This window comes from Lutra lutra, chromosome 1 (assembly GCF_902655055.1).
Source record: "Lutra lutra chromosome 1, mLutLut1.2, whole genome shotgun sequence".
Lineage (NCBI taxonomy): Eukaryota > Metazoa > Chordata > Mammalia > Carnivora > Mustelidae > Lutra > Lutra lutra.
In genome coordinates this window covers 216,311,614-216,326,502 of record NC_062278.1, presented here as the reverse complement: position 1 = coordinate 216,326,502, position 14,889 = coordinate 216,311,614, and the positions used below count along the sequence as shown (strand labels likewise).

At 52.3% G+C, this 14,889-nt stretch overlaps 1 protein-coding gene across 3 annotated transcripts in view; it reads right to left on the bottom strand.

Moving 5' to 3' along the window:
- Positions 1–2,961: 2,961 nt before the first annotated feature.
- Positions 2,962–14,889, bottom strand: part of COL5A3 (collagen type V alpha 3 chain) — a 37,293-nt gene continuing 25,365 nt past the window's right edge. For 2 of the 3 annotated variants that reach the window (XM_047703210.1, XM_047703203.1), the window contains exons 46-67: positions 14,411–14,518; positions 14,283–14,336; positions 14,028–14,081; positions 13,857–13,910; positions 13,668–13,721; positions 13,016–13,123; positions 12,333–12,386; positions 12,109–12,162; positions 11,761–11,814; positions 11,536–11,589; positions 11,271–11,378; positions 11,036–11,089; positions 9,921–9,974; positions 9,628–9,735; positions 9,297–9,350; positions 9,181–9,216; positions 8,688–8,741; positions 7,832–8,039; positions 7,638–7,750; positions 6,003–6,071; positions 4,024–4,263; positions 2,962–3,935 (exon numbers count right to left, since the gene is read on the bottom strand). In XM_047703210.1, the coding sequence (XP_047559166.1) occupies positions 3,789–3,935; positions 4,024–4,263; positions 6,003–6,071; positions 7,638–7,750; positions 7,832–8,039; positions 8,688–8,741; positions 9,181–9,216; positions 9,297–9,350; positions 9,628–9,735; positions 9,921–9,974; positions 11,036–11,089; positions 11,271–11,378; positions 11,536–11,589; positions 11,761–11,814; positions 12,109–12,162; positions 12,333–12,386; positions 13,016–13,123; positions 13,668–13,721; positions 13,857–13,910; positions 14,028–14,081; positions 14,283–14,336; positions 14,411–14,518 (1,893 nt within the window). In that variant the 3' untranslated portion in view covers positions 2,962–3,788. Of the gene's footprint in view, positions 3,936–4,023; positions 4,264–6,002; positions 6,072–7,637; positions 7,751–7,831; positions 8,040–8,687; positions 8,742–9,180; positions 9,217–9,296; positions 9,351–9,627; positions 9,736–9,920; positions 9,975–11,035; positions 11,090–11,270; positions 11,379–11,535; positions 11,590–11,760; positions 11,815–12,108; positions 12,163–12,332; positions 12,387–13,015; positions 13,124–13,667; positions 13,722–13,856; positions 13,911–14,027; positions 14,082–14,282; positions 14,337–14,410; positions 14,519–14,889 lie in introns of those variants that run through there. The other variant, XM_047703220.1, reaches the window with a different exon arrangement.

Genomic DNA, 14,889 nt, shown 5'->3' with positions numbered 1-14,889 from the left:
GCTTCCTCCTCTCTCTCTGCCTGCCTCTCTGCCTCCTTGTGATCTCTGTCTGTCAAATAAATAAATCTTGAGATTTGGTGTATAAGAAATGTCGTGCATGGTTCTTCATAAGAAAGTGAGAAAAATTTGATCTAAGTGTGCACAGTCTTAGAGGAAGGGGATGAGGAGAGAAGGCAAGAAGAGGCATCAGGGAGGGAAAGATGGCAGATGATAGCAGAATCGTGGGAAATCCAGATACCACCAGTGACACCAGGGACTTTTAAGGACAAGGATATTCAATATTAACTTCTAATCTGTCAATGTTGCTGCAGTGGGACCTCCCGGTTTGCACACATGCTTACATGCTGATCTTCAGTAAAAACTGGACTCGTTTGCTGTATTAGTCAGGATAATTAATCATAGCTGCTGTAACAAGCAATTCTTAAACATCTCAAGGGCTTAATGCAATCAAGTTACTTGTTTGATGGAATTCCCCTGCAGCATTCCTCCAAGCAGTAGCTCAGAGAAGTTGGCCCCTTTCTAGTTCCATAGGAGACACTCCCATCTTACTTACTTACTTACTGTGATCTCCAAGGTCATCACAGACAGAAAGCGCTCAGAGGATCCAGCGGGAGGTTTTATGGTTACCCACATCCCCACTGGCCAAGACCCAGGCGCGTGCCCCAACCTAACTGCAAGGTAAGCTGGGAAATGTGTTCCCAATTAGGAGTGCTCAGGAAGAGGAAAACAACACACAGCCTTGATGTTATGTTACTATGTGCACTGAGTTAAGAATGTTTGGGAGAGGAACTAAATGGGAAGCAGGCCTAAGTGTACATTTGGGTTGATAGAACAGTGTGAAAAAAATCAGCAAAAGCAACAAATCGGGAGAAGAGGTAACCAAGGGAACACCATCCCCTCAAGAGTCAGCATCGGTATTTTAGGGTTTCTGGACTCTTCACTGTGTAGAGGATACTTCCTCAAATTTCACATGGCTTTTCCTCTCATCCTTCAGGTCTCTCTGCTCAAATATTACCTCTTCAGTGAGATCTCTCCTGACCACCTTCTTTTAAAAATCCACCACTCCATCACTCTGCATCTTGTTTGATTTTCCTGAAATCACACTACATAGCTATATGTTTGTCTATTCTGTCTCCCTCAGCAATAAGATCCCTCAGACACCACACCTTTCTTCTACCCCAACATTTGGAACAGTGTGTGGCACTGAGTAAACCATCAAGAGAATGAAACAAGTGAATGAGTAAGTGAATGGAAAATAAACTCATCAGTCAACTCCTGAACCCCAATATTCTTCATAGCATCAGTAATGTTTATTGAATGCCTGAGGGAATCCAGGACACGCGTTCAGATGGCTTTATGGGACCTAGGTGGCAGGGCTTACCCTGGCTTTTGGAGAGACAATTCACCCCAACCTAAAACCCATAACTACACAAGCCCACCTGACCCAACTCAACTCACACCAGCCCTCCATCACTCCTAACTCAACTCAATTTGGCAAGGTCCATCAACTGATGAATGGATAAACAAAATGTGATATAACCAGACAACGAAATATGATTCAACAATAAACAGGAATGGAATACCGATACACACTGCAACATGAACCTTGAACCATTGTGTTCAATGAGAGCAGACAGATCCAAAGGGCCACATACTATATGATTCCATTTATATGAAATGTCCAGAACAGGCAAATCCATAAAGACAGAAAGATTAGCGGTTGCCTACCACTGAGATGTTTGGGGGAATTGGAAAGTGACTGCTAATGGATATGCGATTTCTTTTTGAGGTGATGAAAATGTTCTAAAATTGATTGTGGTGATGGTTGCACAAGTCTGTGAATATACTGAAAACCATTTAATTGTATACTTTAAATGGGTGAATTATATGGTAAGTGAATTACATCTCAATAAATCTATTTAAAAGAAAACCTCAACCCAACATCTAACCCCCAATTCAAGCTACCTCAAACCCAACTCTCATCTTAACTGATGCCATCTTGACTGACCAAACTGCCAATCCCCACTCCGCATTCACAGCAATCCCTACTTACCTCTACTCCGTTCATCCTACTTCCCAAATTGACCCTCATTCATGTCAATCCAACATCTAATTTCAAACCCTAACTTCAATCCACTGATTGCCCTACCTCCAACTCAGCGGATCCCATCTTCAATCCACAACCTCAGACTCATTCAACTCACTCCAAACCAACCTCCTATTAGACTGATCTTCAAACCATTTTCAACATATCTCACCCAACCCCTACCCCCCAATATCCAGCACACCTCAAAGCTCCACTTCTAATTCAATCCTCTCTACCCTCAACTCAACTCCTGAATGGCCACCCAGATGTTTCACCTCTAGTCATTTTATCTCAAACCCAAACCACATCCCATGTCACCTCTTGATCCATTCCCACACCCTCAGTTCAGCCAGCGACTCTAGGACTAATCAAGGTCAACATGGAGATCTAGATATCCTCTCTCCCTCTTTCTTCTCCCTCCTTCCTCTCCTCTTTCTTCTTCAAAGTTTGAGGTCTTCCTAATAAGTTCACCTTTTTTTCCAGCTTTATGGACACAGAATTGACGACATATGATATTGTGTAAGTCTACGACATACAACCTGTTGATTTGATACGCTTGTATACTGCAAAATGATTACCATGATAGCATTAGCTAACACCTGTGTCACATCACATAATTAGCATTTCTTTTTTATGGCGAGAACATTTACGATTTCTCTTAGAGATCTGGCCATTTCCAACTTTTCTTCTAGGGACCTGAATTGGTAAACAGATCCAACATCTCCAGGGAGTGCCATTATAATCAGATGCTCCCCAGCTGCCAAAGCCACCTGTACCCAAAGACCCAATTAAGAAGGTGGGGGCAGATACCGCAGGTGACCCAAGAGCCTGACCTTAAGAAGGATGTAGCCAGCACTAGATGAAAGACACAGGGACACAGTTCACTGGTTTATTCTCAGACTTGAGATGCCAAATATGCCCTATGGCCCTGGAGGGGAGGGGAACATGCTAGAATCCATCTCATCATATCCCAGCCCTCCCTAAGGAGGAAGCAGATTAAATATACAACAGAGGGGATTTTCCCTTTTAATCCAGACCCAGGTATAAATAGGGCAGCACCATTAGGATCCTGATTCACCCCCACCATCTTGGCTCCCATCCCACCTGGCATGGCAAGGTGCATTTGGGGAGATATGGATGGGGGGCGGTATTCAGAGCTGGGCGGAGGCAGCAGAAGGAGCACCCAGCTCAGTCCAGGGAAGTCTCACTTCCCTCTGTGGTCTGACTTTAGTTCCTTCACTGTGAACCCACCTGAAAATAGGAATGAGTGAAGGGGTCCCAGCCTGGGATCAGGAGACATCCAGTGCTTAACTATGGGAAAGGGTAGCACCACAGGGTGTTGAGAGCACTGCCCAGGGAATGGGGAGGCAGGTGTGGGGGGCATTCGTCAGCTGTGAGTTGGAAGTTCCTTACATGGGGCATCAGGGGTGGGGAGTTGAGGGATGGGCGGGCACAGAAGGGAGAAAGAGCCAGACTACAGTATGTCAGCTACGGTGCAGTGAGGAGGAAGCCGGACCCTTGGGCCAGGGGAATTGGACCCCCAGCCACCTGGAATGGAGAAGGGATATTGCTTGACCGTGAGGAGCAGACTCTCCCCGGGCTCCAGAGTCATAGGAGACGATAAATATGATGGCTTCAAGGCCTCAGCACCAAAAGTACCCCATCGGGGGCTCCCTCATTGTCCCTCCCACCCCAAGAACTCTCAGCTGCTAAAGCAGACAGGGCCCAGTTCAAACCCAAACTTCTGGTTCGTCTGGCCAAAGTCAGTAGCCGCCATGTCCAACAGAGGCAGAAAGCCCACTCGGGAAGAGCTCAACTCCAAGAGGGTCTTCGTCTGTCCCTTCCGGAGCTGACCACAGGGAAGACAGAATGGTGGGTGAGCAGGAGGGCAGCCAAGGTCCCTCCCCACTGCAGCCAGCCTCTGCCCCTCCCCTTACCCGGCAGCCATCATAGGGGACAGTGATGGTGGCCGCTGCCATCTGGTTGAAAGACAGCTCCTCCCCGTTGGCTCCGAGGAAGCGGACGGAGCGGCTGTGATCGCCTCCAGCTTCGTCCAGCCAGGCGGCAGAATTCTGGCAGGAGTAGGTGAAACTCTGGCGGGCTGTGGCACTCAGCAACTTTAGGAAGGTCATCTGAACCACGCTCACCGGGGACCCATCAGCGTCCACATAGGAGAACTGGGGGTGGGACAAAGCAGGAGGTGAGAGTGCCCCAATGACCCCTACTTTCTTTCTAAGGAACCTACCTCTCAGGCTCTCCATCCCCCGACCGACCTGCCCTCTCTGCCTCGTCCCCTTCTCTGGGTGGGTCCACCAGCCATCCAGCACCCACGGGTGCCTGGCGAGCCCCTAGGCACTCACACGTGTCTGCTGAGCACTTGAAATGCACCCGATGAGGAGGAAACTGCTTAAAACATTAATTAATTGTTGGATTTTAAAGTAATTATTTTGTTTTACTGTATTTGATTCATGGCTAATAACTGAGGCTCAATCCAGTTATCAGAAAACTTGGATGTGGAACAACTTGAGTATATACGAATCTACCTTTTCAACTTCAGCTTTTATGAAATCTAAGTACGGATCAAGAGCTTCCAATGAAATTTAGTATCCAAATTACGACGTGCTATAAATGTAAAATACGCATCAGACTCTGCAGAACTCGGAGGGAAGGAATTTAAAATGCCTCAGTAACCTTTATATTGATATGACACTCTTTTAGATGCACTGGGTCAAATAAAATATATCATTAACGTGTCATGGGCTTGAGATAACTGGCTGGTCAATCCGTTCCTTCTGGCTTCCTTCTCTTCTCTGTATCATCTCTACATTCCCCGACTGATGTTTTCTGGAATCCCATCCCAAATAAAGCACTTGCAACTGAGTCTTTGTCGAAGGGTCTCTTTTAGGGGAACCCAAACCAAGATATCCCCACACTATATTAGAGCTTTGTTTCTTTGGTTATTGTCTGCCTGTTTCTTTGGTTATGGTCCTGGTAGAGTATCAGCTTCATGAAGTCAGGAGCCGTGTTTTATTTGTCGCCACATTTCTGGTGCTTAGCACATACGTGTATGTTACATAAACAAATCCCAAACTGAACCCAAGTTTCCCCCACCCATCAAGGCTGTTCTTCCTCTCATTTACATATCTCAGAATCCCTCCCGGGCACCAGCCCACCAACACTCTCCTACCTGCCCTCCATCTCAGCAATGACTAGGTCCTATTGACTTCCCTCCCAGAAGTTCCAGGCCATGCCCTCCTCCCCACCCCCAATAGCAGAAGCTCCAGCCTGGACCACCTCTTCTCTCTCCCAGACCAACATACCAGTCTCTTCCACCCACTCCACCCTCACCAGTCCCAGAGGCACTCTTCTAACAGAGATTAGATTTGGGTCCTTCCCTCACTTAAACACATTCCATGGCTCCCTGTGCCTCACAGGTCTTTCTGGGGGGTGGTAAGCCTAACCCTCACCTTCCTACTCCACCTCCTTTCTTAATCCCTTCTTCATACTTTCTAGAACAGAGCAAGTGGCTTTCTCTTGAAATTCACCAGACCCTCTTTTTTTTAAACTCTGGGCCTTCATGTATGCTGTTCCTTCTGCCTGCAACACTTTTCCTTGTCCTCCCTAACTTGCTGACCCAACTCATTGTTTAGGCTTCCGCTGATCTGTGACTGCTCCCAGGAAGCCTCTGGTACTTCCAGCACTGCGTCTGGATCTCCACCATCCTCTGTATCCCCTCCATCACATATCTAATGCTGCCCCCCCCCAATCTGCCACCCCCACCAAGCCTGCAATCACCATGAAGGCAGGGGTGAGTCTTCCCTGTTCTTTTCAGTTCTCAGAGCCCCTCCTCCAACTCTCCCTGCACCAGTTCCCACCAGTTTTCATACTATCCCTGCCTTGGCCTCCAACAACTCACCTTCTTCCCTCGACGGAATGTGCTATACCAGTTTCCTGGCTTTTCCTTGGACCAAGAGGCCATTTTTACCTGGGGACGAGAGGGTTGTAGTGAGCGTAAAAGATGCTCTGGGTGCCCGCGAGGTATTTCCTGCATTTACCCCACACTGAAAGCTGCAGCCTGTATAGCCAGGACTCTTGGGCTGTTCTCTCGCCATGGAGGTGAGCTTCGCTGGTGCATAGGGCAGCCCAAGGGACCAGGGGTCCCCGCCCTCTGAACGCCCTCTGAAGCAGACCACAACCCATGACTGACAAGATTGATGGATAAATGCCCGCTCCCGCTCCCTCTCCCGCTGGGTGGGACAATGCAATCTCCCCGATGTCCCCCAGTAGAACTGAGCCTTTAGTGCCCAATGGTGACATTTTAATCCTCATTGGCCACCTCCCCCAGACCCTCCCACTCCCCACCCTTCTCTCCTGGTGCCTCCTGAGATGTCCTTCTAAATCAATGACCTGCCCTCAAATCCTTGTCTCAGGGTCTGTGTCTGGGGAACCAACTCTGGATCATTCCTCAGTCCCCTCCCCAGCCCCTTTGGGCAGGAGGAAGGTGAGCTCGTGGGAATGGCTCAGGTCTCAGGGACCAGCAACCATTTAGAAGTCAAGTTCTACATGACTTGGGGGTCCTGAGCTTGTCTAAATTCCCATCAGGATGGGGGGGGGGTGAGCTCCTACTAAACCAGGGCTCTGACTAGTCAAAAATAAGCAACAAGAAGGACATCGCCATGCCTTTCTGCAGGCTCTGTGCTGGCTGCAGATCTTATCAGCCGTGGAGGAGGCATTAGCACAGACCCATGGGCTGCCTGTATCTTATCACTGAGCCTGACACGTGCGTCAGTACCTGGATGATACAACCATCCTGAGGCAGATACTGTCTTGAGTCCCATTTTACAGATAAAAACAACTGAGGTGACACCTCTCTCCCAACCCAGCGTTCTAGAGAAGGGACAGCTGGCCCGCTGCCCTCCGCTGCTCAGCCCAGTGCTGGGGCTGGGAGGCTGAGGGCTCCCTGATGGAGCACCCCAGTATTCCTGGGGAACCAGGTGGTCTCACCTCCCAACCCACAGCCTAGAGGGCAATGAGTCTGCGGGCCTATGAGGTAGCAGGTCGAGAGATGGTGGTTAAGGGCTGGGTCTCTGGAGCCAGCCTGCCTTGGGGTAATCCCATCACTTCTCTGCCTTAGTTTCCTCTCTGGGGATAATGGTTCCTGCACCCCACACCAGGTGGCTGGGACTCAGTGCAAATGCAGCTAAGTGCTCAGAACAGTCTGGCACATTTATCCCCTATTTAAAGGCTTCCACCATTTCCGTTTTCTTAATTAGGTTTTTTGGTCTATCTTTTCTCACAGACGGTGAGCCCCATAAAAGCAGAGTTTTGTTTGGTTTTTTATTCTCTGCTGTAGTCCCAGCCCTTCACAGGACTTGGCATACAGCGGGTGCTCAATAAATGTTGGCTGAAGGAAGGGTAAGGATCCAAAGTCTGGTGTGTGCATTGGGCAGGGAGGGGAGATAGGGGATATAGCTTTGGTGGTGGGGGAGGGGTTGAGGTGGTTTCCAAAGCCCCCTTTCTCCCCCCCAACCCTCCTCCTCCAGGCACTCACCATCTCAAACTTCTTGTCGGGATAGAGGCAGGTCTCTCCTCCCGCCGTGAAGTTGCAGAAAACCCTGAGCGAGTCCCTCGCACAGCCCTGGTTGGGGTCAATCCAGTATTCCCCTGCCGCAGAGCCACGCCGGTGAGTGTGCAGGGGCAGGACCCCATAGGCTTACCGCCCGCCCCGCCAGGGAGGGACCTCACCATCAGGCAGGTGCGGGTGGTTGCGGTGTAGCTCACTGCACACGAGGCCCGGGCGCTCAGCCGTGCCCGGAGGGCGCCGCATCTGCTCCAGCTCTAAGCTCAGCGACGTGAGTGAGGCCAACACCTCCTCCAGGCCGCTCTCGAGCGCCCCTGGGCCTGGGAGAGCGCGCCGGCGCCTGCGCAGCCCGTGCAGCTCAGCTGGGGGACCCTGAGCAGGGGCGGGGCGGGGAGGTATGGAGGAGAGGTGAGCGGAGATGCAGGAGGAGAGACAGGAAGAGAGACAAGCAAAGATGAGAGAGACATGGGAGGTAAAGAGACAAGGGTTGGGGGGGAGCGATAAGAAAGGGGAGAAAGAGGGTGATAAGCGAATAAGCGATAAGAAAGGGGAGAAGGGGCAGAGGAGATAGAGAGGCCGACAGAGACAGAGAGAGATAAACGGGAGGAAGAGATAGAAAGACCCAGAGTTGGGGAAAAGCAGAAGTAATAACACAATGAAAGAGAGATTCACAAGGGAGGTAAGGAAAGCGGAGAGAGAAAGAGGGAACAGGAAGAAGAGAGAAACAGAGACAAAACAGGGGAACAAGTATTTGGAATAGAGACAGTAAAAGTCCAGGAGATGGATCCCAGGAGAGACAGGGAGAGAGAGATGGACGGGGTGACAGAGCCAAGCAAGACGAGACCCATCAGAGCCCCCATGGGTACCCCCCTAAACCCCCAACACAGCCCAGACCCCCTCTGGCTTTCAAGGCACCTTCCTCCTCGCCTGCATGCCACAAACACCTGCTGTGGGCTCCACCCAGTTCTGGGCACTGGGGGACCCAGGGGAACCCTCTAACATACTCCCTGGGGAACTTACCGGGGGGCCAGGGGGACCTGGGGGGCCGGTGTCACCACGGGGACCAAAGGATCCCTGTAGGGAGAAGTCACTTGGGAGTGAATCTGTCTATGGAGACCCCTTCCTGCCAACACACATACACGCTCTCACACGCACTCAGTCTCACACTCACACGTGCAGTACTGGGGGAGGGACATGCACTGCTTCACACCAAGTATAAAATGCACATTTTCTTTCCATATCTTAACATCTCTGAAAGCAACATCTTAACATCTTTGGCAAATCACAGTTTCCTTGTCAAAACTGCTTTCGCTCATAGTAGTTTCTAAAATAATGGCTCCTGTTAAAATTGATGGCATCTTAGACTTGATAAAATACAATGGTAGATGTTGAATAAATATTCAGTGAATGTGTGATTGAATGAACAAACAAATGCAAAGGCACTGAGGTGTGGTGATGTTGAAAGGGGGCGGGAAGTCAGGATGTAGGGGCCCAAGGGACAGCATATACTCACCGGGGACCCCTTGGAGCCTTTCTGTCCCAGAGGACCCTATGGGGTAGAGACAGGGAAGGCTGGAGTCCCAGCTGGCCCACCATGGTGACCCCACCCCACAAACCCCTCTTACTCACCGCCAAACCTGGGGGCCCAGGGTGGCCCAGAGAGCCGATGGGACCAGGGGGACCCTGAAGAAAGGAACATCAAGGTTATCATGGATGGGGGTTCACCCCTATGATCCAGGCATATCCCCCAGACGAGCCTCTAGTCCCCTCAAGAGAACAAGCCACAGACACAGCCTCTGACTTGTAAATCCCCAGTTAGAGGCCTCCATTTTCCCCAGACACAACCCCTTTCATTCTAGACCCCAGCTTCCCAAATGTGCACTCTCCAAATGAGCCCCAGTTCTGCCTCCCCACCCACCCGTCCTCTGAACACACTCTTCCCACTTGGGATAGAACTCACAGGTTCTCCCTGGGGGCCAGGGGGGCCCTGCACGCCTGGCAACCCCTGATCCCCTTTCTCACCAGCTTCCCCGGGGGGGCCGATGAGCCCAATTAATCCAATGTGGCCCTGTAAGACAAAAGAGGCATATATGGGGAAAAAAATATGGTGGGGAGGGATACTTCTAGAGCCTTGGGGTTGTGAGTGTGGGAGCAGAGGAGACCCCAACCTGCCAGCCCTCTGGCCAGGGAGGCAGGTAAAGGTGGGAGAGATGGAGGTAATTGGGGGAGAATAATGGAAGGTCATATCCTTACCTTTTCCCCCTTGAGGCCAGCATCTCCCTTCAATCCTGGAAGACCAGAGGGCCCCTGGAAGGAGGGTGAGGCTCAGTTAATGAGTCTCAAACATGAAATCTCAAGGTTCATGTGGGTGATTAGGGGAGAGTCAAATGGGAAATTACTCAGATTTCAAGTGGGAACTACCAGGGATGTGATTATGGGGATGGTCAGGAGAGAGGAGGGGTGACAAGGGATAACGAAGGGGTTAGAGCATGGTAAATATGAACAGTCAGTGGTCAGAATCAGTGTGGAAGGTCAGGGTAGACTAGCAAGATAGAGGGTCAGTTTGGCCTATCAAGATGGAAGGTCACTGTGGACAGTATGAACCACCAAAGATCAGTGTGGATGAGCAGTGCAGACCATCAAGATGGAGGGTCACGGTGGTCAGTATGAACCACGAAGCTGGAGGGTCAGTGTGGATGAGCAGTGTAGACCATCAAGATGGAGGGTCAGTGTGGATGAGCAGTAAAGACCATCAAGATGGAGGATCACTGTGGTCAGTATGAACCACCAAGATGGAGGGTCAATGTGGATGATCAGTGTAGGCCATCAAGATGGAGGGTCAATGTGGATGAGCAGTGTAGACCATCAAGATGGAGGGTCAGGGGGCGCCTGGGTGGCTCAGTGGGTTAAGCCGCTGCCTTCAGCTCAGGTCATGATCTCAGGGTCCTGGGATCGAGTCCCGCATCGGGCTCTCTGCTCAGCAGGGAGCCTGCTTCCCTCTCTCTCTCTCTCTCTCTGCCTGCCTCTCTGTCTACTTGTGATCTCTCTCTGTCAAATAAATAAATAAAATCTTAAAAAAAAAAAAAAAGATGGAGGGTCAGTGTGGATGAGCAGCAAAGACTATCAAGATGGAGGATCACTGTGGTCAGTATGAACCACCAAGATGGAGGGTCAGTGTGGGTGGTCAGTGTAGACCATCCAGATAAGTGATCAGAGAGATGGTTAGTACAGATGGTCACGGTGGACTGTCAGATGGGTAGTCAGTGAGGGGTCAGCTTGCACCACCAGCACCCACAGTTGCTAGACGGTCCCTGGACGGCCAGTGTGGTTCTCAGTGCCAGGATATCAGGGACAAAGAAGTCTCTTACCAGGGGTCCAGGAGGGCCCATCTGTCCAGGTGGTCCCAGGAGGCCTGGTTCACCCTAGGATGAAGCCAAACATGGGGAGGCTGCCCTCGGCCAGAACTCAGTGTGAATGCCCTGGCCTCCACACACACCCCCGACCCCCACCCCCAGCCAGGGTCAGTTGCTCCAAATTGTGGTGAGAAACTATAAGGGAGGAGCTGACCCCACCCCACCCCATCCCTATTCCCACCCAACTCACCACAGGGCCGGGGATCCCTCGAAGACCCTCAGGCCCCACACGTCCAGGGGGCCCTCGAGCCCCCACTGGGCCTGTCATCCCTGGGGGACCATCAGGACCTGGCTCCCCCTAACAGAACAGGACAAGGGAAGAGCCAAAAGAGTCAGAGGGAAACTTCCTCCTGAGCTCCTGAGGGACGGGGAGGGAAGTGGGACTCCTGCGTTGATGGCCCAGCTATTGGCCAAGCATCAGCACAGGGACCCTTCCCTGGGTGGGGAGTACTCACCTTGGCCCCTTTCTCCCCTTCTCTGCCTTCTCGACCCATGCGGCCTGAAGGACCCTGAGGACAGAAAGAGGATGTGGGGGAGGGGAGCTTTAGGGGTAAAGGGAGCCTGTTGGGGTGACAGGGGTCTGTGGGGGTTTAGGGAGACCTGTGGGAGTGAAGGGAGGCCAGTGGAGATGGCTGGGGCAAGGATGGACCCAGGAGAGCCAGGAGGTGGGTCTCACTCACCCTCTTGCCAGGAGGCCCAGGGGGGCCAGGTTCCCCAGAAGCCCCAGGTGGACCCTACGAATACAGAACAGCACCAGGTAGTATTAGCTCATGTTGGTGGAGCATGACTATGTTTCAGGATGCCTCTGACCCAGACAGCCTCCCTCATACACCACGCCAACAGCAGCCATCTCCCACCTCCTCACTGAAGTCACTCATGTTCCTAGGGAAGCCCCAGAGAGGCAAGGCAAGGGCATCTACAGGGGTCCCAGGCATCTCATCCACCTACTTCTCTGTCCCCCCAGTTCACCCCAGTTCACCCAACCCAACCCCCTCTACCAGCACCACATCCTCTGCTCCACCACTCACCGGTCCCCCAACATCACCAGGGTCTCCCTTCTCTCCCGGGGAGCCATCGATACCCTGTGGGGTGGGCAGGGGTTGTGGAGGCACTTAAGGATTTGGGGGTGAAATGTGGGGAAATATGAGGGTTATTTGTTCCACAGACCTTGCCCAAATCTATGGAGGGTGGAGATATGGGGACAGAAACGAGACTATGTGGGGGCTTATGGGGGAGTAGGGCTCACACCCACCGAAACTCCAGGGTCTCCGGGGGGTCCTAGATCTCCTGGGAGCCCAGTGGGACCCTGGAAGACAGAACAAGGACTAAGCACCTCTCTGAATTATCGGGCATTCATTCATTTATTTGCCACATGAACTGTCCCCAGGCATAGCCTGGGCTGCTGAGGATATGCTTGTGAACAAAACACAAAGTCCCCGCCCTGATAGGGTGAACTTTCTAGAGTCTAAGGTGTACAGGTACTGAGCTAAACCCATGACACACATCACCTCACTCCATCCTCCAGGCACCTCCCAGCTCAGGACTCACAGGTAGGACTGACCCTCCGGAAAGGGGTCAGATCCAACTTGAGGTTTTGTAGACCCTGAAGGTCCTCACTGCCCTCCCACCCCACCCCAAGCCCCATCATGCTGGTGGGAGGGTCTCAGCCTCCACCCTAAGGCCAAATCCCACATCAGCCCCAACTCTGGGCATCGATCTCAGCAGTTCCAACGCTTCCAGAATGATTCCATGTGGAAGCAAGTTGCGCCCATACAGTGACCTATAACCATCATTTGTCAGTATTCAGCCACGTGCTGGGTTGCCTAGGGAACCAGCACATTGGAGGAGGAACCCCTCGATAGAAGCTGGGGAGCAGGTTCAAAAGGACACAAGTGCCCCTCCCTGATCTCTCCCTCCACTTCTCCCGGGACTCACCACGCTCCCTTTGGCTCCATCCTCTCCAGGGGGACCTTTCTTGCCTGGGGGTCCAGCAGCCCCAGATGGGCCTGAGTCCCCCTTTTCACCAATTTCTCCCTTGGGCCCCTTTGCAGAAACAGTCAGAGGTCAGAATAGCCGGGACTCTTCAGAAGTCAAGGGTTAGCTTCCCTGGACTCAGGAATCGGAGTGGTCTGGGACTTTCCTGGGGTCAGGGGTCAGAAGAGCCTAGACTGTCCAAGGGTCAGATGTCGAAAACATCTAGGGTTTATTGGAGTCAGGGGCCGGGATGGTCCAGTTGCTCAGAGATCATAACCAAGGCTGGTCTAGCCCACATGCCATGCTGGAGTGAATTAGGAAAGGGGATCCCTCCGGGAAGTTCATCCCCCACTCTGGGTTCATAGTTTGGACCCAAGCCCCCACCTGCACCCTGTAGGTGTACAACCTGAAGAACTCTCCGTAGCAGCCCTATCTGAGACCTTCCGGGGCTTGGGGATACCTATAGGTCTGACTCAGGCCTGCCCAGATTTCGTGAAGGTGGCCCTAGATGCCCAGAGGTCAGGGATTCCCTGAGACGTGTGCAGGGGTATAGATGCCCAGAGGTCAGGGATTCCCTGAGACGTGTGCAGGGGTATAGAACACAGTCACTCACAGGGATGCCTGGGGCTCCTGGGGGTCCTGGATCTCCAGCCTCCCCTGGCTCACCCTGCAGGAGGCAAAGTCAGGGTTGGGAGAGCTCTGATTATGAAGGACAGGGAGGAGCTCCCCAGAACAGCCATCCCCAAGCCAAACTGGCTGAGACTCCCCCACCCTAGGTAGCCCCCTACCCCCTCTCTCTCACCTTCTCGCCCACAGCGCCTGGCTGACCAACTCCCCCAGGCAGCCCTGGAGGGCCCTGGAGAGACAGCAAGCAGTAGAAGTGGGACTGTGGGATTCCAACAACCCCTTTTGGGGAAATGGAGGTCCCCACCTCTCAGACATCCTGCCCCACCACCCCCCAGCAAGTCTTCACCTCTGATCCACTGGGGCCATGGGGACCCCTAGGCCCTGGAGCTCCATGGGGACCCTGTGGGACAGTCAGAATAGCATCCAGTGACCTCATGACTCCCCAAAGGCATCACTAGCCACAAACACCATCCTTAATGCTGGTGACCAGCATCACCTTAAAATGACAATGTGCCCTGTGATACCACCCCTCCAAAATTAATGTAATGGCCACAAATCACCCATCCTCTCCTCCCTCCCACCTTCCCCAGGTTGTCCATACCATGGACCCCACATCTCCAACCTCCCCTTTCTCTCCAGGAGGGCCTGGCAGCCCCTGTGGGAAAAAGAAGAAAGATTGGAGCACAGAGTGCAGGGAAAGAGGCCACACCCCCAAACTCAGACACCCACCTGCAGGCCGGGAGGGCCAATCACCCCCACGAAGCCTCTCACTCCATCATCTCCTTTCTGCCCAAAGAGGCCTGGTGGTCCCCGGCGTCCCTGAGCCCCATCTGCACCCTGGGAGAAGGACAGAAGCAGGGTACAGGTGGGGTCTGAGTGAAGAGTTGGAGATAGGCTCTGGGTCAAAGTCAGGACCGAGGTTAACAATTACAGTCAGGGTTGGGCTTAAGTTTGGAAAGTGTCAGGGTTGGACTTGGCATTGGGGGTGCAGGTTAAGGGTCAGATTTTGGGAATTAAGTCAAGAGCTGAGTCAAAGTTTTCACATGGGCATTGGGTGGTGAGTGGGCATTGGGTGGTGAGTTGAGGTCAAAGTCATGATATGGCTGAGATGGAATTTAGGGTTGGGTTTGAGATTGGGGCTGAGGTCAGATTCAAAGTTTGAGTTCAGGTTTGGGGTCAGCATTGGAGGGTGGGTCAGATTTGGGGTT